The sequence below is a fragment of the Heptranchias perlo genome, unplaced genomic scaffold (genome assembly GCF_035084215.1).
Source record: "Heptranchias perlo isolate sHepPer1 unplaced genomic scaffold, sHepPer1.hap1 HAP1_SCAFFOLD_70, whole genome shotgun sequence".
Taxonomy (NCBI): domain Eukaryota; kingdom Metazoa; phylum Chordata; class Chondrichthyes; order Hexanchiformes; family Hexanchidae; genus Heptranchias; species Heptranchias perlo.
In genome coordinates this window covers 3,304,707-3,329,261 of record NW_027139729.1, presented here as the reverse complement: position 1 = coordinate 3,329,261, position 24,555 = coordinate 3,304,707, and the positions used below count along the sequence as shown (strand labels likewise).

General features: G+C 44.7%; 1 protein-coding gene across 1 annotated transcript in view; it reads left to right on the top strand.

Moving 5' to 3' along the window:
• The window catches only part of LOC137318328 (immunoglobulin superfamily member 1-like), a 31,513-nt gene extending 16,329 nt beyond the window's left edge, over nucleotides 1-15,184 (top strand). The window contains exons 4-11 of the mRNA XM_067981214.1: nucleotides 145-438; nucleotides 1,191-1,484; nucleotides 5,400-5,693; nucleotides 6,985-7,074; nucleotides 9,063-9,090; nucleotides 10,114-10,157; nucleotides 12,213-12,253; nucleotides 13,886-15,184. Of these exons, the coding sequence (XP_067837315.1) occupies nucleotides 145-438; nucleotides 1,191-1,484; nucleotides 5,400-5,693; nucleotides 6,985-7,074; nucleotides 9,063-9,090; nucleotides 10,114-10,157; nucleotides 12,213-12,253; nucleotides 13,886-13,951 (1,151 nt within the window). The 3' untranslated portion in view covers nucleotides 13,952-15,184. The remainder of the gene's footprint in view (nucleotides 1-144; nucleotides 439-1,190; nucleotides 1,485-5,399; nucleotides 5,694-6,984; nucleotides 7,075-9,062; nucleotides 9,091-10,113; nucleotides 10,158-12,212; nucleotides 12,254-13,885) is intronic.
• Nucleotides 15,185-24,555: the final 9,371 nt, after the last annotated feature.

Here is a 24,555-nt window from a genome sequence, read left to right as displayed (position 1 = left end):
CCAATTCCAGTTTTGTCGAATTTCAGTCCTGATGCAAACTGTTCCCGACAACACAGCACAATCGGTATTGAGTTCCCAACCTTCCACCGTACACATAATCCACAGATCCATTTCTAATTGTTCTTTCCATTCATTTTGCCACAGATCCGATAACAACGCCAAGGATATCCCCTGATAAACCGACTGGGGTGTATTTGAAAGGAGAGACGGTTACCATTACCTGCATCGTGACCGGATACTATCGCGATAAAACCTTCCATTTTTACAGAGGTAGCCCACCGGTGTACTCTCATCAAGTCCTCGCAAAGGACAACATTGCAACATTCAAGGTCAGCAGAGCAGATCAAGGAGGGCGGTACCAATGTCAATATGGAACCACCGTCAATAGAAGGCAGTTATTGTCCCAGATCAGCGAGGCTGTGACGGTCACTATAGCAGGTGAGTGAAGGGGTGCAGAGATTATTAAAATGTTTATTCAACACCATTAGAGGTAGATTTTGACTGTGCGCTCGCGTAGAATGGGTGATAGTGAATCGGCAGGCTGTTTCACATATCTCCCGATTTTTATTTCCATTGACTTCAATGTAGATGATAATTGGGTGGTGTATAAAACGGGTGGAGTATAAAATGTGCTGCTGAAGCTCGAGCGCCCGTTCTTCAGTAAAAATGGAGTAGAAATCCGCCACCGGCAGTTGTGTAAGACGGGCGGGATCGGATCGGCCGCCTGATATCAGCCCGATCCGATATTCAGTTCCAGTGATGTCATTGATTCACATCCCCAAGAATGATAAATAAATAAATCGACCATCACTTCTCTCCTTTATTTGAGGTTCCAATCTCCACGGTTCAGCAGAGAAGTTCACTCTTTGATATCCGGTTTGTACCATAGCCTAAATGACAAAGAATGGGAATTTCAAATCAGCGCATTGTCCATGTTCCCCTCGTATCGCAGGGTGCAATTTCAGGACTAAAACCTAATTTTGGAAATAGAACCACAAACTGATTTCTTTTCTCTCGCACCTCAGTTTGATTCCACTAATGAATGGTCAATTCCTGTTTTGTCGAATCTCAGCCGCCGATACAAACATTTCCCCTCAACACCGCACAATCGGTATGGAGTTCCCAAACTTCCACCGTAACTTAATCCACAGATTCATTTCCAATTGTTCTTTCTGTTTATTTTACCACAGATAGGCTGAAAAAGCCACGGATATCCCCTGATCAACCAAGTGGCGTGTATTTGAAAGGAGAGACGGTTACAATTACCTGCACCGTGGCCGGAGACTATCGCGATCAAACTTTCCATTTTTACAGAGATCGCCGACTTCTGAACTCTCATCAAATCATCACAAAGGACAACATTGGAAAATTCAGAGTCACCGGAACAGACCAAGGAGGGAGCTACCACTGTCAATATGGAACCTCCGTCAATAGAAGGCAGTTTTGGTCCCAGCTCAGCGAGGCTGTGACGGTCACTATCGCAGGTGAGTGAAAGGGGCGGGAGGAGCAGAGATTGTTGAAATATCTATTCAACAGCATTAGGGGTAGATTATGACTAGGCGTTATCGTAGAATGGAGGATAGTGAATCGGCAGAGCGTTTCTCATCTCTTCCGGTTTTTCTTTACATTGACTTCAATGGAAATGATAATTGGGTGGTGTTTAAAATCTGTGGAGTATAAAATGTGCTCGATCGCCCGTTTCAGGCCTCCGCCTCAGACGGATTTATATTCCACTGTCAGAAATTTATGATATCAATCCCGACTAAAACTTTACCTCACAACCCAGGGTGATAGTTGGAGAATAACTTTAAACGAACACGCCCGGCGGAAAGGGGAGGGTTCGGGCGCTAAATTGGGCTGTGTTGCGCCCATTGTTTCGGCCCGTGTTGCGCCCATTGTTTCGGCCCGACACGGCCTCTTCGCTATCCAAGATGGCGTCTTGGATGCTCACGCACGTTTCCAGCGTGATGTGCGCCAGACACTATTTTAGTATAGGAGTTAGCGCAGGCTAACAAATCACTGGTCACACACACTGGCAGCTATTCAACCATGACAGGCACATCATCCAAACACGCGTCGCACTTTCTTGCAGGAGAAGATGTTGCATATCAGGAAGCAGCAAGTGGCAGTGGCATTTAGCCCATCGAGCCTGTTCTGCCGTTCAATGAGATCACGGTGGACCTGTGACCTAACTCCATATACCTGCCTTAGCCCAATATCCCATAATAGCCTTGGTTCACAGAAATCTATCAATCTCAGAATTAACTTTCACAAGTGAGCCAGCATCAACTGCCATCTGCAGAATACCATTCGAACTGTTTCCCACCCTTTGCATGTAGAAGCATTTCCTAAATTCACTCCAACACGTCCTTGCTCTAAATGTTAGGCCATGTCCCTGCATCCTAGTATTCAAGAGTGGGAGAGTCTCCAAGAACAGTTACAAATGTCTCGGCAGCCAGTAACAATAATCCAGCCACTAATTTGTATATCCTGCATGGTCGCTTTAAATAGCGCCGGTGAGTGTCCTCCAGGCAATCTTAGACACGTTCAGATGGTCGGGGTTAAGACTGTGCGTTGAGTTGCGCGTTAAGTCCCAAAATGGTGTTTATCACTCTAAATCAGCGTTGCACACTGATTGAAGCCATTTTCTCCCTACTTTACATGATTCCGGCTTCATAATCTTCGCCCACTGCTAACTCCAATACCAAGATGGCATCTGGTGCACATCACACTGCAAATGTGCGTTCGCATGCAAGACGCCATCTTAGATGTTGGAGAGGCCACATAGCGCCGAATGAACGGGCGCGACACGGCCTAATTTAGCGTCCTCAGTTTCTCCAGTCTTTCCACATATCTGAAGTCTTTCATCCCTTTTACTTTTCTAGTAAATCTCCTCTGTACCTTTCTAAGGTCTTGACATCCCTCCTAAAGTGTGGTGCGCAGATTTCGCCGCAATACTACAGCAGGGGCCTAACCAGTGTTTTGTAAATGTTTAGCACAACTTCCTTGCTTTTGTATCCTGTAAATCTGTTTATAAAGAATTCAGTATCCCCTTTAGCGGCCTTCTCAATTTGTCCTGCCACCTTGAAAGTTTAATGAATGTACACCCCCAGGTCTCTTTGTTCCCCCACCCCCTTTAAATTTGTACCATTTAGTTTCTATTGCCTCGCCTCAATCTTCCTACCAAAATGAATTAATTCGCACTTCGCTGTGTTAACTTTCATCTGCCATGTGTCTGCCCATTTCACCAGTCTGTCTATGTCCTCCTTGAGTTTGTGACCATCCTCCTCACTTCTTTCTATGTTTCGTATCTCCTGCAAAATTTGAAATTATGCCCTCTGTATCCAAGTGCAGGTCATTACCATATATCAAAAAGAGCAGCGGTCCCAACCGCGACCCATGGGTGACACGACTGCACACTTCATTCGAGTTTGAAAATCAACCATTCACCACTACTCTCTGCTTTCTGTCTCTTTGCTAATTACGTATCCACGCATCCACTGCCCTTTAATCCAATGGGCTTCAATTTTGCCAACAAGTCTATTGTATGGCACTTTTTGAAACGCCCTTTGAAGGTCTTTATATAAAACATCAACTACATTACCCTTATCAATCTTCTCCACTACTTCATCAAAGAACTCAATCAAATTAGTCCAACACGATTTACCTTTAACAAATCCGTGCTGGCTTTCATTTATTAACCCATATTTTCCCAAGTGCCAATTAATTTTGTCCCGGGTTATTGTCTCTAAAAGTTTCACCACCATCGACGTTAGTCTGACTGGCCTGTCGTTGCCGGGTTCATCCCTCCACAATTTCCACCCGTACTTTTCTCAGCAAGCTGGGATGCATCCCATCCGAACCCGGTGACTTTTCTACTCTGAGCTTTGCTAACATTTTCCGTGCCTCGTCTTTATCTATTCTCATCCTATCCAGTTTCTCCGCCTTTACTGGAACATTGGCAGCATCCGCTTCCTCAGTGAAGACAGATGCAAAGTACTCATAAGGTATCTCAGACATGCCCTCTGCCTCCACAAGAAGATCGCCTTTTTGGTCCCTAATCGGCCCCACCCTTCCCTTGACTTCCTTTTTACTATTAACTCCACTGAGTGTAGTGTCACCTCACGAGGCACCTCCAAACTGGCTGGACTTGTCACATTACAGGTTTCTCTGTCAGATAACCGAAACTGCATGCCGAGATTTTCAAAATAACCATGTAACTCGGAGTACTTTAATGAATTACATTCTGGTTTTCCATATCATCTCACTGGGTTGGATTTCGACAGTAACGCCCAAACCTGCGACCTCCAACACCGAGAAGGACAAAGATAGCAGCTGGATGGGAACAGCATTACCTCCAAATTTCCCCCAAGTTACAAATCATATCGACTGAGACATATATCGCTTTTCTTTCATCGTCACTGTGTAAAAATCCTGGAACTCCCTACCTAGCAGCATCGATGGAGCACTTTCACCACATGGACTGCAGCTGTTCAACAAGGAGGCGGCTCACCACCACTTTCTCAAGGGGCAATTAGGGACGGGCAACAAATGATGGCCTGCCCAGCATCGCGCTCATCCCAGAGCCCGCTAACACTTAACTCCTTTATTTGAAATGGGAATCTCCACTGTTTAGATTGGGTTTGTTTTCCTTGGAGCAGAGGAGGCTGAGGGGGGACATGATTGAGGTGTACAAAATTATGAGGGGCACAGATAGGATGGATACTAAGGAGCTTTTTCCCTTCGTTGAGGGTTCTATAACAAGGGGACATAGATTCAAGGTAAAAGGCGGGAGGTTTAGAGGGGATTTGAGAAAGAACTTTTTCACCCAGAGGGTGGTTGGAGTCTGGAACTCACTGCCTGAAAGGGTTGTGGAGGCAGGAACCCTCACAACATTCAAGAAGCATTTGGATGAGCACTTGAAATGCCATAGCATACAAGGCTACGGACCAAATGCTGGAATATGGGATTAGAGTAGACAGGGCTGATGGCCGGCGCGGACACGATGGGCCGAAGGGCCTCTATCCGTGCTGTATAACTCTATGACTCTTTTTAATCAGGTTATGGCTCGGCTAAGTTACCACAAATGCGAATTTAAAATCAATGCCTTCCCTCTGTTCCTCTGGTATCCCAGAGGGAAATTTGAGGGATAAACGCTGATTTTGAAAATAGAACCCCAACTGATTTATTTTCTTCCGTTTGATCCCACTAATGAATGGCCAATTCCCCCTTTGTATATATTATCCTCCTCAGTGCTTACAACGATGTTACGTGTCATCTGCAAACTTTGAAATTATGCCCTGAATACCTAAGTCCAGGATATTAATATTTTGGTTCACAAAAATAAATCTCTATTGCGTTTGAATCGTTCGTCACTACTTTTTCCTTTCGTATTACAGGTCTACCCAAACCAAATATATCAGTGGATTCTCGTCTTGTTTTGAAGGGAGGAAAAGTTACCTTTAATTGTACAACTCCCGGGGTCCTTCCTGGCTTCACATTTTACTTATACAGACACGGAGAAGCGAATTACTCGGATGTCCAGACTGCTGCACGGGACAATTCTGTCACTTTCACCATCACGAATATAGATCACACCGATGGAGGAAATTACACCTGTCTGTATAAAGGGGATGTGTGGGGAAGGCTGCTAACGTCGGCTGAGAGTGACCCTGTACATATAACTGTAAGAGGTGAGTGAGATTCACACGGTGACTGTGTTCATCCGACCGCAGTACAAGGTGTTCTTGTTACATTTCAGTCTGTATTCCGTGTTGTATTTAACGATCAAAACTGGCGTGGAAATGACATCCGGGGGTAATATTTGGTCTTCGGCGGTATCGGATCATGCATTCGTTTTACTCCCCGCCCGATATTCAACCCCATTGGCTTAAATAGAACTTGAATATCGGCCGCAGCGTAAAACAGGCGGCCGATGCGAAACCGTCCAGTTTGCGCTATCGCCCAATGGCCTCTTAACGCTTATTTCACGAACTGTTCGCTATTTATCCTGTTACTGGGGAAAGGTTAAATCACCAAACGTCGAACGGTTTTATTTCTCCAACTCTGATGAAAAGTTTGATTCACTAGTTGTGTCCTTTAGTTCCTCTCCGATCCCCTAATAGTCCAAGGTCGACTCCCAGAGAAGCTGAGAAAAAATAACACCCATTCCAGCAACTTTAACACAAGGTAATTTGAAACTAGTAAGCAAAATGCACAAAACAGATGCTGTAAACAGAGAGCCCGTCAGTGAGCTTCTGTGGAGAGAGCAGGTGAGTTCTGATCAAGGTCCCCACCTGAACCGTCACCACATCTGTTCACTCTGTCAATGTGCAATTTTGACCCAGTGATCATTCAGAATGAAACTTACAGAATGAAACTGATTCATTCCCACACTGTCGCTATTATACTTTTGACACCAGCTGGTAATAATTAAACATTCACCTTGTTCCAGGTCCACGGTTAATATCCAATGAATGAATCAATGAATTAATGAGGCAATTAATTAATCGACCAATGACAATTGAGCTTTGTGCCGAGTCGTTTTTAACAGGTGCATCGTGATGTCATCAAGGTCCCAATCCACTCACGGCCCCATTACTGATTCACTGACTTTGAAGCATTGAATCAATGGGGGGGGGGAGATTTATGGGGGGTAAAGAGAGGAGGTGATACAGACTTAGAGTATCAGAGACTGAGGTACGTTATCAAAACAGTGCAAAGCTCGGTACAGTGCAGGAGAGTGGTATTAATTGGACAGCTCCTTAAAAGAGCCAGCACAGTCACAATGGGCAGAATGGCCTCCTTCTGCGCTCTAAGATTCTGTGTGAATATTTTAATGCCTTATGTTTTTCTGTTAGGCGGCCCCCTCCGGATTCTACACCGCCCCAGTACCTATTTTACTTCTGTCAAGCAGCATATTATTTATTCCGTGTAGATAATGTGGGTTAACTTGATTCCACTGTGTCCCTTTATCTCATTTAGATAGATTCGTTGCGCTGGAGGTTGGTGTTGGCTCTGCTGTGATTCTGATTCTTATCCTTGCTCTGTTGGGTGTGTGTTTCTGGAAGAAAGGTGGGTTAAACAGTATGTAATATCCGTTCATTACCAACACACGGACCAAGCTAACTGTCGTCTCCTTTCTTCCCCACCACTAACCATCCACCATCTGACCCCTAACCTCGGACAGTAAATATAAGGAGATCATGAACTGAAAGGTGAAATCGCTGGTGGCGAAGCTGAAAGATACCTGGTCTGAAATCTGTCTCTGGAGCTGGCGCAAAACGGGCGGTATCACGATTGCCGCCTGTTATTCACCCCACCCGATATTCAGTCCCATTGATGTGAATTGAACTGAACGTCAGGTGGAGCGTATAAAGGGCGCCCAATGCCTTACCGCCCGTTTTGCGCTACTGCCCAAAGACCAATTTAGATCCCATAGTGTCACATTATGAAGAATGACGAGAAAAACTCGGGCTTCTCAGTCTGGAAGGAAACATCTGAGAGGTGATTGTATGGAGTTTCTTAAGATAGTAAATGTTATGGAAGAGATAAATCTAAAACATGACATGAAATGAAGTTATATGTTTGGGCAAAGAGAGACAGGTACAAACTGGTAAAAGATCATCTAAGTTGGATATAAGGAAGTTCTTCATCACGCAGTGATCATGCTAGGGATGGACTCCCAGTTACAGTTCTGGAAGCGAATACCTTGGAATCATTGACAGCATATTGAGATACAGCAACGGGGGTGGGGGCTGTACGTTCTTTCTGGGGGGAGCGGGTGAATTAAGATGCAATGAATGCCCTTCCTCATCTGTAAATACTTTGTGATCCAAAGTTGAAAACAACCCTCTTCTGCCTGGGCCTCTTCTGACCACTCTACTTCCTAACCCTTCCCACTCACCCTTGTGTGAACCTCTCCAACCTGATTCTATATATTTTTATATCTCCTCATCCATCACCATTAAATTCATCTCTTCCATAAAACCCACGAACTGCTCACATGACACTTTCCCTTCTGAGCTTCTCGCCACCCAAATTCCTCACCTCAGTTGCCTGAGTACCAATCCACTGATCTTGTCCCTCCCTTTTGCCTCAGTAGTCATATCCTGCAGAACTGCTGTCATCACACAATTCCCAGGAAATCCATCTCTCAATCCTCCCTGCTCTCCAGCTCCCCATATCCAAAGGCCGCTTTTTCTATGAAGTGTTTAAAGGTGAGGTTCTGTTACAAGTATGCTCCGATTTCTCCCACCACTTCCTGTTCAAGGCCTACCCATCAAGCTTCCATCCATCCATCCATAATACCAGTCACTTCCTGTGTGACTGCTTACGTGGCTTGTTATCATTCCTCTTCTTCCTCGACTCCTCCACTCCTTTAAAATATCGGTCATTCCTCAAGTGTCTGTCCTCCATACACCGCCTCTCTGGAACTGCCCCGTTTATTTCCACTCCTACCTCTCACATCATAGTCCTAACATTTCATCCATTGACATCGCCTCCCTTGGCTGCACAATCACCTCTGCCGTGCCCAGGATTATCTCCTTTGACCCACTCATCTTCATCATCCATACCCTACAGCTTAACTACATCGTTGAGCAGTATGGGGTCCACTCTCCTCGGTACACTTACTCTCTATCTCTCAGCGTCCTCCATGGCCACCACAGCGGTGACCACTCGCTCCAACTGATTAACAAACATTGAGACATTTGCAGCCAACACGTTGTCCAGATTAACATATGTAAACACCAAAGCCATCTTCTTCAGCTCCTCAAATCCTTGATGTACTTCTGGCCTGTCAATGGAGAGTGAAATTAGGCGGCTTCTGGAATGGGAACCCTGTCCGTACCCGCCCGGTTCCCACTCGGCGGGTTAGGTTAAAATTATACCATACCGGGTTTGTCCATAATAGAGTTGGATGTGGTAACGGGAGGGAGATGGTTCTGGAGAATAAGTTTCAGTGGCCCAAAGACCTTTACTGCTCCTTGACCTTTCTCATGTTCCCATTTTGTTAGCCAGTAATTGGATCTGTATTTCTAATACTTATGTTTTCTTCTCAGGGACGTGTAAACGCAACAGAGAAATGAGGTGAGGCATTAAGTGTTGAATTTTAAATTTCAACCGTACGCAACCGAAATAAAACCCACCAGCAAGCATTCGGAACAATTTGTCTGTATTCTGCATTTTAAATTTTAGAATCGAGCTCTCCCACTCGCAGTCACACTTACACTCACACTCAAACACACAATCACACACACATACACACACAAACACAAGCACAAACACACAATCACACACACGTACACACACACACAATCACACATACATACACGAACACAAACACATATCAAACACAATCACACGCATACACACGCGCACACACTCACCCAAGCATGTGCAGGTTTCATTTACTTGAATAATTTTCATTTTATCTCCCTTTCATTTCTTTAAATGTCTTTTCAGCCACGTTGTTATTATGCTATGGCCTTTCTCATCTGGGGATCCCTCATTACCCACCGCTCAATGAGATCAGAAATTCCTCTGTTTGCTCTGTGTAATGACATCGTGAATACATTTGTGACGATGTCGTGAAACAGAGCAAACAGAGTAATTGTGAAGCAGTGTGGGAGAACCTTCACCACACGGACTGCAGCGGTTCAAGAAGGCGGGTCACCATCATCTTTTCAAGGGCAATTAGGGATGGGCAATAAATGCTGGCCTCGCCAGCGACGCCCACATCCAGTGAACGAATTAAAAAAATGTCGTTCCTTAGTTATTTCTCGCCAAGTGGATTCTGCGCTTGTAAAAAGGACTGTCCAACGGGAGGAAATATTCTCAAACGATTTAATGATGTCGCTACATATAGTGAAAGCAGGACACGGTTCCTCAATAATCGCCCTACACGTCAAACAAATTGTTAGTTTTCGGGCAAGAAAAAAAAATTCTCAGGAATATACTTGGTTTTGCAACAGCTGGATAAAACCATTCTCCTGACCATGCACCGAGGGTCATTAATACATATAAGGCGGGATCCATTCACTACCTGTCCAAACATATGAGCTGTGCCATGCAAAATAAAATGATTGAATTGACGATTTCTATTCTTTTAAGGACCACGGCGCCTCCTAGCGACCAAACCAACGAAGCCCTGACATGTAAGTTCTTTTTTGTATTCGTGCATCCGGAATTACCTTTGGCGTTTAATGTTTTCTTTTACATTTAACGAACAAGACTAAACAAAAACCTATTAACAGTAATAGTTTGTAGACTTTGTATTGTATTTAGCAAACCTGCTGTGAATCACAGAGTGTCAATCATTTCTGAACTATTTTGTGAACCTGACCAAGAAGCAATATAAACATTGATTTTATATTTTCACCATTCAATCCACTGTGGAGTGAAAATCCAGTGTAGCCCATAGTTGAAGGGGAATAGCCGGAAAAAGATCAAAGGAGCCGGGCGCACAGACGTAATTCAGTTCCCCTTTTAAAATTCGATGTTACGTGCCTGTTTGTATATAATAGGAAGTTTGCGCATGCATTGTTTAAATTGTTATAGATTTACAGTAAAGTACTCAAATATTAGTCAAGTTCTGAAGCAATGAGAGTTAAGAGGTTTTTGCAAACAGATTGAGCAGGTGGGAGATGCAAAATCGAGGTCCTACAGCGCCACTGCTGGCCGGCGGGTGCAATTACACGATGGCAAATTTCCATCGGCAGATTTTTATTGAAAAAATGAATACAGTACCGGAATTTATAGTGGAAAAAGTGACGCAAAAGTGTGACAAAAGTAACAACCGGAAGTACGTTTTGGTAAATAGGAAGTGGATGTAGGCATAGGACTTTTAACATATTGCTAATTTAACTCGCAGGGCAATGTGCACTCAGACTCAAGGCTAAGTATAGTCTGCAGGTGAAATGTAGCTGGAGGGTTGGGGATTACCGGACGAGGTGGTGTAGATGTAATTCAATCATCATTTTTAAGACATTCTGATCTTTTAAAAAACACTTCACTTTTTATTACAATTTATTATTAGGTGTCAGTCCTGGCTCAGTGGGGAGCAATCTCATCTGAGTCCAAGGTTGTGGGTTCAAATCCCACTCGGTGAGAATTAAGCACAAATCCAAGGCAGTGCAGCACTAATGAAATTCAGCACTGTCAGGGGTGTCGTCTTTCGAATGAAACGTTAAATCAAGGTCATGTTTTCCCTCTGAGGTAGATGTAAAGTATTGTACAGTACTATTCTAAGAAAAGTAGGGGAGTTCTCCCCGGCGTCCTGGCGAATAGTTTTCCCTCAACCAACATCACTAAAGCAGCTGATTTGTCCATTATCGTATTGCTGTTTGTGGAATTTTGCTATGCTCAAATTGGCCGCTGTGTTTCCTATGTTACAACAGTGACTACACTTTAAAATAGTACTTCATTGGCTGTAAAGTACTTTCGGACGTCCTGAGGCAGTGAAAGGGACTATATAAATGGAAATCCTTCCTTCTTAATAGTTAGATGTAAAAACCTTTCCCATTTTGTGAAGCAACGAAGTAGGGTTGGTTGGAGCATAGATCTTCCTCTGCAGTACAGGCTGATGTGCTATAGCGCCGCCAGTGGTGAGACGGTGTAAGTACCGTGTGACAAGTTTACATAGACAGTTTCCAGTATAAAGGTGGCGGCAGGGTTTTGTAATGGTAAAAGATTGACACGAAGTTCTGAGAAAAACAATGACAACAAAAAAGTAGGACTTTGTTGCCACATTGCGAGATGAAAGTATGATCATAATTCATTCAATATATGCAACTATTTCAGAACAAATTCCTTCCTTATCCAAATACACAAAGCTATAAAACTATGTTTATGTATTAATGGTCGAAAGTGTAAATTGATACAATTTGGCAATCATTGCGACCATAGGACAACTCAAGACACAGCGTAAATTAGCTTCCTATTCCAAGAGAAACCTTGGAAATCGCATCCATTTCCTGGATGAAGAGAGGAAATGGGATTGGAACCCAGCAGAGGAAGTCCATTCGCTTACCAGTGGACAGCCGGAGGCCCATTGGTACTCTCCACTCTTGGCAGCGGAGATGGTCCATTCATACGATGATTTCGTAAAAAATCATTTGGAGGAGCGACTAACCATAGAAAACACATTTATTAAAAAAAATTCTAAGTATTTGCACATCAATGCATTCTTTTATTTGTTCTATTTTATTTAGACGCTGTCCTTAACCTACAAACACTGCCGAGGAAAGACGGTGTAAGTTACAAATGGCCTGAGGATTTATTTATTTTGTTTGATGTTGTTATTTATCTCTGTCATTCATGCTCCTGCAAAATGAGTCCAAGTATTTGACTGCATTCTCTCAAGATGTCTTTGTTCTTTATTGAACATCACAATCGTCGTCTCCAACATTAATATTCATAAGACCAAATACATTTGCATCGTATTTCCATATGTCCTAAAAGGACGACAGAAATGTTTGCAAGAGGGAGAAGTAAACGGATCTGTGTTTGTTTAAAAGGGTTTTCATCAGAATACGAACCTTTGAGGGGTGAGATGAAGCGTTGCTCCCCCTATAGGAAGTGTTTCGTTGCCAATATGGCATCTGTATACGTGTAAACTTACTTCTGCACACCTGAATCCAGACTGTATACAGCAGTGAAGGGTTCGCTGTTGGTTTATGTGTGGAATATGCAGAAGATTGTTACGTAAACGAGACAATTTTCTATTCCCCCCACTGAACCAGCATGCAGTTTCCGTGTTTTACACCCACCATCTTTGAATCATGCCTGGAATGATAAGTTATCCCTTCTCTTTTCCGACGCTGTCAAAAAAGCCGCTGGAACTTTCGACTTGGAGCGGGCGTAGAACAGGCGATTCGGGATCGGCCGCCCATTGTTAGCTGCTCCCTTTCCATCGATGCCGATCCCGCCAAATTCGAAAGGTCCTCCTTTCGTTTCCAGATTTCCTGTTTTGCTGATGGTGCTCACAAGAGCGCCTTATTTTTACACAAACAGCATTACGTTGAACTGATAAATTCATTTGAAAATAGAAAAGTAGCGAAGCAGGTTAATAAGGCCATAAAAAGGCAAACCAAGCAATGGTGTTCATTACAAGACAGATAGAATTAAAAAGCAGAGAAATTTTGTTAAATCTGTATAGAATCTTGATTAGACCAAACTTAAAGAACTGTGCACAATTCTGGTCTACATATTATCAAAAGAGTATCGAGGTATTGGAGAAGGTGCAAGAAAGATTCACAAGGCTGATTCCCAGAACTGAGTGGGTCTACTCATCAGGAAAGGCTGAACGGGCTGGGGTTATTTTCTCTAGTAAAGTAAAGGCTAAGGGATGATCTGATCGAGGTCTTTAAGATGATGATAAGGTAGCTATAGAGATAATGTCTCCAATTGTGAGGAGTCCAAAACTAGAGGTCATAAATAGAAGATATTCACCAATGAATCCAACAGGAAATTCAGGAGAACGTCTTTACACAGAGTGGTGAGAATGTGGAACTCGCTACCACAAGGAGTTGTTCAGGCGAATAGCACAGATGCATTTAAAGGGAAGCTAGATGTGCACACGAGGGAGAAAGTAATAGAAGAATATCCTGATAGAGTTAGATGAAGTAGAGAGTGAGGAGGCTCGTGTGGAGCATCGATCAGCAGGGCCGAATGACCTGTTTCTGTGCTGTCGACTCTATGTAACCGTTAGTAGGTCCTTTCGAGAGGCACAATATTTCCCCTTAACGACCGTCCAGTCCAACAACGCCCCAGTGTCATTTTGCCGCCTTCTGCGGACGTTCATCTGCTGATATAATTTCGTTGAACTGTTACCATATTTTAAGTTATCAATTGCATATCTGACCAATTGCACCGTTCATTTCAGGGTCAGCGAAACATCATCCAATCCTTCGGTGAGGAATCCAGCACCTACGCTGTGGTGAAACGGTAGAAAATGAGCAGGTCTCCCGGGCACAATGTGCACCCCCCCCCCCTCAACAAGAGGACCAGTGCGGGCTCACATGATGGTCATTAGCATTTGACCCATTTCAATATCATCCAGAGAGACTTGGTATTTGTAGAAAGCAATATAGAGAAATGTAATCTACAGGAGATGTCCTACCTCTTGCCCAGTACATAGTTTACTTTAAGTGTCATATAAACGGCACTTTTGAAATATAGCAAACAGAATTACGCCATTCAGCCCCTCGAGCCTGCTTCCCTGTTCCATTAGCTCATGGCTGTTCTGTACCGCAACTCCATTGACCTGCCTTTGTTCCATATCCCTTGATACACTTATCTAACAAAAGCTTACTGGGGGAAAGAGTTCCTGACGTCCACTAACCTTTGTGTGAAAAAGAGCGTCCAGATTTTGCTCCTGAATGGCCTGGCTCTCATTTTAAGTTTATGTCCCCTTGTCTTGAATCCCCCCACCTGAGGAAATACTTTCTCCCTATCTACACTATCAAACCTTTAAACATTTTTAAACACAGATAATTGCGACTGAATCGCTGTTTCCGCGCAGCCCGGGCGCAAATCACAAACTTGGCCCCAAGTCCATGAATTTTACTGGTCGATTAATCACGCTATAGGGGGATGCCCAATTGCGCGAAGGTTTTCGGCTCCCGCCATCCGCTAGGAGGGTAAAAACAACATTTTTAGTAAAATAAATCTTCTTTGTAACCCAGAAGTTTAAAGAAGAGATCTCGCCATGAGAAACTTAAATTAGGTTAAAAACATGCATGAGCATCTTTGCTCCCTCCTTTACTGCTATTTTATTTCCGAAAGAAAGTGAAATCTGCGCAGAATAAATTGGTGTAAAAGTGAGCAGATTGATGCTTTTACCGACTGGGCTTTAACTATCACCTGAGTGGAGCAACGAGAGGAAAATCTGGCGCGACTGTTCTTCTTTCCATTGCAATTAAATGTGCTCTATTCCCTTCAAGCTGTGAGAATCCCCGCCCCCGCGCCAGATTTTCCTCTCTGTGCTCCGCCCGGGCGAAGCTTAACGCCCAGAGAATAAAGATGAAAATTAATTGCGGTATCACAGTGGGATCTTGATTATCTTTGTAGCAGGGGGTACATTGTTGCTGTTACCGGCATTTAAGACGTTTTTAAAAGCTTTATAAAGTCATGTGTGTTTGTTTGTACAGTAATAGTAAGCTTTCAGTTTCTAAATAAATGCAATGGTTTCACTGAAGTCTATTGACACAGCACTTGTGTTTGTGTAGTTAGTGCAGGCCTTTTTGAATTGGATGGTTCAATAAACTCAAAAGCTCCGCATCCCAAGAGAAAGGAAAGAACTTAAATTATATTTAACTGTTGGCTCTCTTATATCGTCTACTCCTTGTCCTTCGTTTACAAACAGGACATGACTCTCCTAATCTCTGCCAAGCGTTTGTGACCCCAGTTCCCCGATGTGCGCACTCACGTGAGCACAATGGCTGTCACTCCGACCCAAGCCCATTATTACCAACTCTTTTTGTTCTTGAACCCTTCTCTCCATCTTCTCCCCTTCCTGTCATCCAGTCATGCCACTTTTCATTTCTCCCATCTCGTGTACTTCCTCCCACCCCACAGTCCCTACGCCAACCCATCACTGCCCCTCTCCCTTCCTACTGCCGCCATCCCAGGCTTCAATTCCCTCTTGGATAAGCTCACAGTTGCCGTCTTTGCCTCACTGGGCAGTCTCCAAATGGTCCACCGAAGCGCTCATCACTACCTCCTCAGGAGCAGCGACCTCAACTGCCTCATCCTCATCTCTTGCTAATCTTCCCTCCCAGTGCATCCACTGGGGTTATAATCTTGCTAAACACCTTACCCGCTCGATCACCTCAGACACGCCCCCACTGCTCATTTAGACTCTGCCAGTGGATCAGCAATCATCACCCTCTCCGACTTTCCCCTCCGAAATGACCGTTCACTCACCAACCAGGACCTCCGCATCAAAGACCTGATTGTGGGCGATTACATTGGCATCATGGCTTTGACTGAAACTTGGCTCCAAGCTCGCGACATCTTGCCCCTGACTGAAGCCTCCCCACCTAACCATGCTTTCCACCACCTGCCCGGTACAATCCGCCGGGGTGTCGGTGTATCCCTCATTAACAAATCCCACCTTGGTCTCCCCCCTACTCCTCTAGTCGAATCATATAATCATAGAAAGGTTACAGCACGGAAGGAGGCCATTCAGCCTATCGACTCCGCGCCGGCAACATTCAGAGCAATCCAGCTAGTCCCACTCCCCCGCCCTTTCCCTGTACTTTCCCAAGTACATTGCCCTCTTTCAAGCATCTCACCCTATTCCACCTTTTCCACCTATCCTTTAAAATCCTTGTTCCCTTACGCTCCTAAGACCGATCCCGATTTTCTCCCCGAGTTTTTCTCGCTTCTTTCCTCTCTCAGGATCAGCTTTGCGCGACTCCTCGTCCTCGGTGATTCCAATTATCACCTCAAATCACTTTGCCCCTCTCTCCTCTGATTTCACTGATTTTGCTGCCCTTATACACGCCATAAACCTCTCCCTCCATATTAACTCTCCTACCCATATTGTCGAACGTTCTATCTACATCTTTACTCCCATGGTCCAAATCACAGATTAGTTAATCACCGACCTTTCCCTTTTATCCCGCACCACCTACACCCTCATACCCCCTACCAACCCCATTGTTTTCCATATCCGCCGATAAGGGGAGAAACTCTCTGCAATTCACTTGCAACTGCTTGGTCAAGCTCCTGTCTTCCTTCCTTTCCATTCACTAAAATGCTTCTGTTGCTGTCAATCTCCCAACCATCCTCCCACCGACAACTTTGATTCCCTTCACCCCAGTGAAACCTATACTCTCACCAACCCTGTTATGGCCCCATCTTCACTCCCTCAAGACCAAAGTGCACAGCCCTTGATCGTATCTGGTGCACAATTGGCTGGACCAAATCAAGCACTGTTAGGCACTGTTAGGCAGAACTCTCCTCTGCAAAAACTAAGATGACTCTGGAGAGCCAATTTATATTCAGTGGATCCTTCTGTCCACTACCAATCGTCTCCTTTAACCCTTATGCCCTACACCCTCCCGCAACCTTCAACTCACCTCCAAAAACGAGTGAGGAACTCATGGAATTCTTTGTCACTAAGATTGAGACCATCCGTTCAGATGCGTCTGCCGTATTCCCCGTTCCCCTTTCCCACTAAACCAAACCTGCTCCCAGACTCCTCCTGCCCGAGCCCTGATGCCACGCCCTTCTCTACTGTCTTCTCCTACGCTCTCTACGGGCTTATCTTGTATGTGGTTCCCACCACCAGCTCCCATTAAACTTCTGACCACCCAAATTCCCTAGCTCCCCCATTCTAGCTGACATTGTAAAGGGTTCCCTCTCCTCGGGTGCTGTTCTATTCCCTTTCAAAACAACAGCATTACCCCCTCCTCACAAAAATCCAGTCTCGACCATTTCCAACACCTCATTTCCAATTCCGCTCCCCTCTCAAAAGTCCGAGTATATGCTGTCACCAAACATACCTCTGCCCATCTCTCCAGCAATTCCATATTTGAATCCGTCCTATTAGATTTCTGCACATGCCACAGTCCTGAAGTTGGGATGGGTTGAAACCATCGTTCCTGTTTCAGGTCGCCGTTCTTCGAACTCTCCCGTTATCAGTCACGTGGCTGTCGGTTGGACGGGACGAGAAATGCTCAGGCACATTGTAGCAGTGGCCGGCAAGAAATATTGCGAATCCTTGAGATTCAGAGGAAGGTCACGTGTTGCATAGAGAATTGAGTCTCATTTCACTAAAACACCTTGAGGAGCTGCGGGTGGGAGCCGTTGAATTATAACCAGTGAAGACCGTTAGCTTTTTCTCGAGGTAAAGAAAGTCTTGCCTGTCCTGGTGTGTAACAATCCCCCATTATCACTACTCTATAGTTCCTGCATCTTTCTGTAATTTACCTGCAAATGTTCTCCTATATCTCCTTCCCACTATTTGGTGGCCTAAAGTATACACCCAATAGCGTAAATAGCTCCTACTATTCCTTAATTCCAACCAAATAGATTTTGTCTTTCACCCTTTCCATCATACCTTTCCAGTCCTCTAATAGTTTCGTTGATCAATACTGCCCCCCACCCCCACTTCATTCTTTCCTCCTCTAGCTTTCCTGAATACCTTCTTGCCAGGAATATTATCCTCCCCTTCTTTGAAGCACGTCTCTGTTATTGCCACTAGATCATAGTCCCATGTGGCGACTTGAGCCTGCATCTCACCAACTTTATTTACAACGCTCCCTGTGTTTTTTTTATTTATTCGCTCATGGGATGTGGGCGACGCTGGCGAGGCAGGCATTTATTGCCCATCCCTAATTGCCCTTGAGAAGGTGGTGGTGAACCGCCATCTTGAAACACTGCAGTCCGTCTGGTGGAGGTTCCCCCACAGTGCTGTTAGGAAGGGAGTTCCAGGATTTCGACCCAGCGACGATGAAGGAACGGCGATATATTTCCAAGTCGGGGTGGTGTGTGACTTGGAGGGAAACGTGCAGGTGGTGTTATTCCCATGTACCTGCTGCTCTTGTCTTTCTAGTTGCTAGAGGTCGTGGGTTTGGGTGGTGCTGTCGAAGAAGCCTTGACGAGTTGCTGCAGTGCATCCTGTGGATGGTACACACTGCAGCCACTGTGCGCCGGTGGTGAAGGGAGTGAATGTTGAGGATGGTGGATGGGGTGCCAATCAAGCGGGCTGCTTTGTCCTGGATGGTGTCGAGCTTCGTGAGTGTTGTTGGAGCTGCACTCATCCAGGCAAGTGGAGAGTATTCCATCACACTCATGACTTGTGCCTTGTAGATGGTGGAAAGGCTATGGGGAGTCAGGAGGTTAGTCACCCGCTGCAGAATACCCAGTCTCTGACCTGCTCTTGTAGCCACAGTATTTATGTGGCTGGTCCATTTAAGTTTCTGGTCAATGGTGACCCCCAGGATGTTGATGGTGGGGGATTCGGCGATGGTAATGCCGTTGAATATCAAGGGGAGGTGGTTAGACTCTCTCTTGTTGGAGATGGTCATTGCCTGGCACTTGTCTGGCGTGAATGTTACTTGCCACTTATGAGTCCAAGCATGGATGTTGTCCACGTCTTGCTGCATACGGTCTCGGACTGTTTCATTATTTGAGGGGTTGCCAATGGAACTGAACACTGTGCAATCATCAGCGAACATCCCCATTTCTGACCTAATGATGGAAGGAAGATCATTGATGAAGCAGCTGAAGATGGTTGGGCCTAGCACACATCCCTGATGAACTCCTGCAGGAATGCCCTGGGGCTGAGACGACTCGCCTCCAACAACCACTACCATCTTCCTTTGTGCTCGGTATGACTGCAGCCACTGGAGAGTTTTCCCCCTGATTCCCATTTACTTCAATTTTACTCGGGCTCCTTGGTGCCACACTCAGTCAAATGCTGCCTTGATGTCAAGGGCAGTCACTCTCACCTCACCTCAGGAATTCAGCTCTTATGTCCATGTTTGGGCCAAGGCTGTAATGAGGTCTGGAGCCGAGTGGTCCTGGCAGAACCAAAACTGAGCATCGGTGAGCAGGTTATTGGTGAGTAAGTGCCGCTTGATAGCACTGTCGACGACACCTTCCATCACTTTGCTGATGATTGAGAGTGGACTGATGGGGCAGTAATTGACCGGATTTGATTTGGCCTGCTTTTTGTGGACAGGACATACCTGGGCAATTTTCCACATTGTGGGGTAGATGCCAGTGTTGTAGCTGTACTGGAACAGCTTGGCTAGAGACGCAGCTAGTTCTGGAACACAAGTCTTCAGCGCTACAGCCGGGATGTTGTCGGGGCCCATAGCCTTTGCTGTATCCAGTGCACTCAGCCGTTTCTTAATATCACGTGGAGTGAATCGAGTTGGCTGAAGACTGGCTTCTGTGATGGTGGGGATATCGGGAGGAGGCTGAGATGGATTATCCACTCGGCACTTCTGGCTGAAGATGGTTGCAAACGCTTCAGCCTTGTCTTTTGCACTCACGTGCTGGACTCCGCCATCATTAAGAATGGGGATGTTAACAGAGCCTCCTCCTCCCGTTAGTTGTTTAATTGTCCACCACCATTCACGACTGGATGTGGCAGGACTGCAGAGCTTTGATCTGATCCGTTGGTTGTGGAATCGCTTAGCTCTGTCTATAGCATGTTGCTTCCGCTGTTTAGCATGCATGTAGTCCTGAGTTGTAGCTTCACCAGGTTGGCACCTCATTTTTAGGTACGCCTGGTGCTGCTCCTGGCATGCTCTTCTACACTCCTCATTGAACCAGGGTTGATCCCCTGGCTTGTTGGTAATGGTAGAGTGAGGAATATGCCAGGCCATGAGGTTACAGATTGTGCTGGAATACAATTCTGCTGCTGCTGATGGCCCACAGCGCCTCATGGATGCCCAGTTTTGAGCTGCTAGATCTGTTCTGAATCTATCCCATTTAGCACGGTGGTAGTGCCACACAACACGTTGGATGGTGTCCTCAGTGCGAAGACGGGATTTCATCTCCACGAGGACTGTGCGGTGGTCACTCCTACCAATACTGTCATGGACAGATGCATTTGCGACAGGTCGATTGGTGAGGACGAGGTCAAGTAAGTTTTTCCCTCGTGTTGGTTCGCTCACCACCTGCCGCAGGCCCAGCCTGGCAGCTATGTCCTTCAGGACTCGGCCAGCTCGGTCAGTAGTGGCGCTACCCAGCCACTCTTGGTGATGGACATTGAAGTCGCCCACCCAGAGTCCATTTTGTGCCCTTGCTACCCTCAGTGCTTCATCCAAGTGGTGCTCAACATGGAGGAGGACTGATTCATCAGCTGAGGGAGGACGGTAGATGGTAATCAGCAGGAGGTTTCCTTGCCCATGTTTGACCTGATGCCATGAGATTTCATGGATTCCAGAGTCAATGTTGAGGAATCCCAGGGCCACTCCCTGCTTGGATTCCAGTTGAAGGAGCTGTCCACGACCGACTGTTACCGAATGGCACATTCCAAGGTCCAGGAGTATGTTCTGAGGGACGCACTGAAGTGAGGTGCTGCCTACGTAAAGGTTCTTTGAGGAAAGGCGACCATGTAAGGACATGTCACTTTGTATGGTACAGAATGTATTAGAAGATATGTACTGTGTTTTGAATTGTAATAATGAGGTCCTGGTTTGCACGATCTGTATTGTAATGTCTTGAACGGTAATTGTGACATTTTCATTGAAATGTGTGTATCATTAAATTTTATGAAATAAAGCATATTTTGAAATTTTAATAAAATCTTGTGGCACAAATAGACCAATCACTAAAAGTAGCGACGCAGGTTTACAAAAAGGCGAGTCAAGCACTGAGGTTCAATTCTAGAGGGATAGAATTGATAAACAAAGAAGTTATGTTCAACTTGTGTGGAGCCTTGGTTCGGCCGCACATGGATAATTGTGCACAGTCTGGTCTCCATATTATAGAAAGGATATACAGGGATTGGAGAGGGTGCAAAAAAGATTCACAGGGATGATACCAGAACTGAGGGGATACCCTTATTCGGAAAGGCTGAACAGGCTGGGACACTTTTCTTTTGAAAAGAGAAGGCTGAGGGGTGACTTGATAGAGGTATTTAAGATAATGATAGAATTTTGTCGGGTAGATGTAGAGAAAATGCTTCCACTTGGGAGGGAGTATAAAATTAGAGGGAGTAAATATAAGACTGTCACTAATAAATCCAATATGGAATTCAGGTGAAACTTCTTTACCGAATGAGTGGTAAGAATGTGCAATGCGCTACCACAAGGGTAGTTGAGGGAAATAACGTAGATGTATTTAAGGGGAAGCTAGATAAGCACAAGAGGCATGATGGAATATCGCATCCTGATAGGGTTAGATGGAGTAGGGAGGGAGGAGGCTCGTATGGGGCATACATGCTGGCATAAACAAGTTGGGCCGAATGGCCAGTTTCTGTGCTGTGGTTTTGAAGTAACTCGATGGAACTCAATGTACTATTTTGAGGGTGGTGGAAGAGCAGAGGGACCTGGGGGCGCACATTCACAAATCTTTGAAGGTGGCAGGGCAAGTTGATAAGGTGGTTAAGCAAGCGGATGGGATACATGGGTTTGTAAAGAGGGGCATTGAATACACAAATATGGAAGTCATGTTAAACCTTTACAAAAGGCTGGTTAGGCCTCAGCTGGAGTATTGTGTACAGCACTGGGCACCACACTTTAAGAAGGATGTAAAGGCCTTGGAGAGGGTACAGAGGAGATTTACCAGTGTGATACCAGGGATGAGGGACTTCAGTTATGTGGAGAGACTGGAGAAGCTGGGCTTGTTCTCCTGAGAGCAGAAAAGGTTAAGGGGAGATCAAAAAGAGGTAATCAAAATAATGAGGCGTTTTTATAGAGCAAATAGGGGTGATTAAATATTTGGATTGATAACCAGAGGTTACAATAATTGGCAAAACAACTAGAGTGGAAATAAGGAGAACATTTTTCACACGGAGTGTTGTTAAGCACTGCCTGAAAAGATGGTGTCTCTTTTAGAGGCTGTCTTCGTGTCAACATTCATATTTTCACTGGGAAACTGCAGGAACAGAGTGAAACGGGTCAGCTTGTGTCCCTGGATTCAATGTATAATGTGGAGAAATCTATAAAATTTATAATTGAATCGGCAGCAGTGAACATGATCAATACAATTATATGAAAACTGTAAATGAAGCGCTCATTGTTGGACCAGTCCTTTCTGAGCACAGCTTTTAACTTTATTCCTGAGAGAAGTCTCATTAAGACAAGGTTCTGAACTTTGAGAAGTTTGTGATATATCCACGTCATCATTTACATCGGAGTCAAAGCTGCTGATGTGGCCTGTTTGTTCAAATGACTGTAACTAATAGCAATGATCAGGGGTATAACCGTGTCAGTGGAGATTTACCCCCTGTATAAATCAGGGATCGCTGTAATGAATCCACACAGAGTGCCTGCCGGAGCTGCGGTTTCCAGGCCAACAGAAATCATTGCTTCTCACAGAAATGGGATATTCAGTAATGTATCTGATAGAATGTATTTATTATCCAGTTCTCGCAGCCGTTGGAGTTCCAGGTAAGCCATTATCTCAGCTGTTCATGGTGTAAATCGGTATTAACTCTGCTGCTGTAGATGGCATTCTATTTTCTCCCGTCGTGTATTACACAGTGGACTGTTCTGTCCTAAGTCTCTGCTCGTTTGGTCTTGGAGCAGCTGCATTACTTGCATTACGATCTTGTATATCCAACCGTGGCATTGTTACTGGATTATTCTCTGTACTTAACTTATTAGAATCAGGTGTCTGGGCTCGGAGCTGGTCTCAGACCATCAGGAGTTGTTAACAGTTTCATGTTGTGGAATTAACCTGTCCTGGAATATTTTTTCATCAATGTGTTTTCTGTGATTGATAATGAGACAGCTCACGGTCTCGGTGTTACAAGGAGGCAGCGCAATGTCCTCCCTCCACAATAACATGGTTCAGTTTAACTGGGAGTTCAACGTATTTATTGGTTATCACTGTTATGAAATATTATTTCATTCTGTTTGTATCTGACGCCGCATCAGATGTCTGGTTACTGAACTGTGTTTGCTGCTGATTCTTTCAATCTCATTCTCTGCTTCACTGTGGATGAATTTACTGTAAAATGCAATGTTTTGAGGTCATGTTGCACTTCATCTGTTGAAATAATGAGCATTTCTATTTATCTGCAGATTATAAGCAGCAGCGGTGATGTTGGTGTTTTGTTAATTGAACAATGCCGCCATCTAACGCTGTACTTTATAATTACAGGAGAATGAATTTCAATTATTGTGAGAGGTGTGTCTGGAAGAGGGATTCGATTGTCTTTATTCCACGCATTGTAGATGAAGTGAACAGTGTAGGTGAACAGGTGGAACCTTGGATGATCTGTAGAAACATTAAACTGTTCACAGAGGCTTCAACATTTAACAAACTGACACTGAGAATAGAATCGTTGGAAAACGGGGCTGGTGAGGAGAAAACAGTCGCAGGATGTAAGGATTTACTCGGAAATGAAAGGGGCATTGAGAAAGAGTAGAGACAGTGCGGAGAGATAGAGAGGAGCGATAGAGATCGCGACTGAGAAGGAAAACGAGAGGGACGGTGAGAAGGAAAGAGAGGAAGAGATAGACAGAGAGAGAAAAATGCACACACGGAGAACGAGAGAGGGGAGAGAGACAGAGCAGCAGCGGTGTGAATAATTAATCGGAATGAACTGCTGAAACTTCTAGTACAATTATGAAGAGGAAATGTGACTTGAAGGTTTTATTAGGATGTTGTCAGATTGTGAGAGTTTTATTGTACTCGCGTCTGGTGTGTTTATCACTATCAGATCCTCAGTCTGTTTATTTGAATGTTCCTTTCACTTGTTTACTGATTGAAAACATAAACATAATTGAAATGTATTTAAAGAATAGGATCAGTGATTTCTTTATCGCATTGAATTATGGGGATATTGCAATCCAGAAGCTATGTGTCAGTTTTATTTAATAAAGAATGAGGCGAATTCAATGATTGTATTTTCATGTA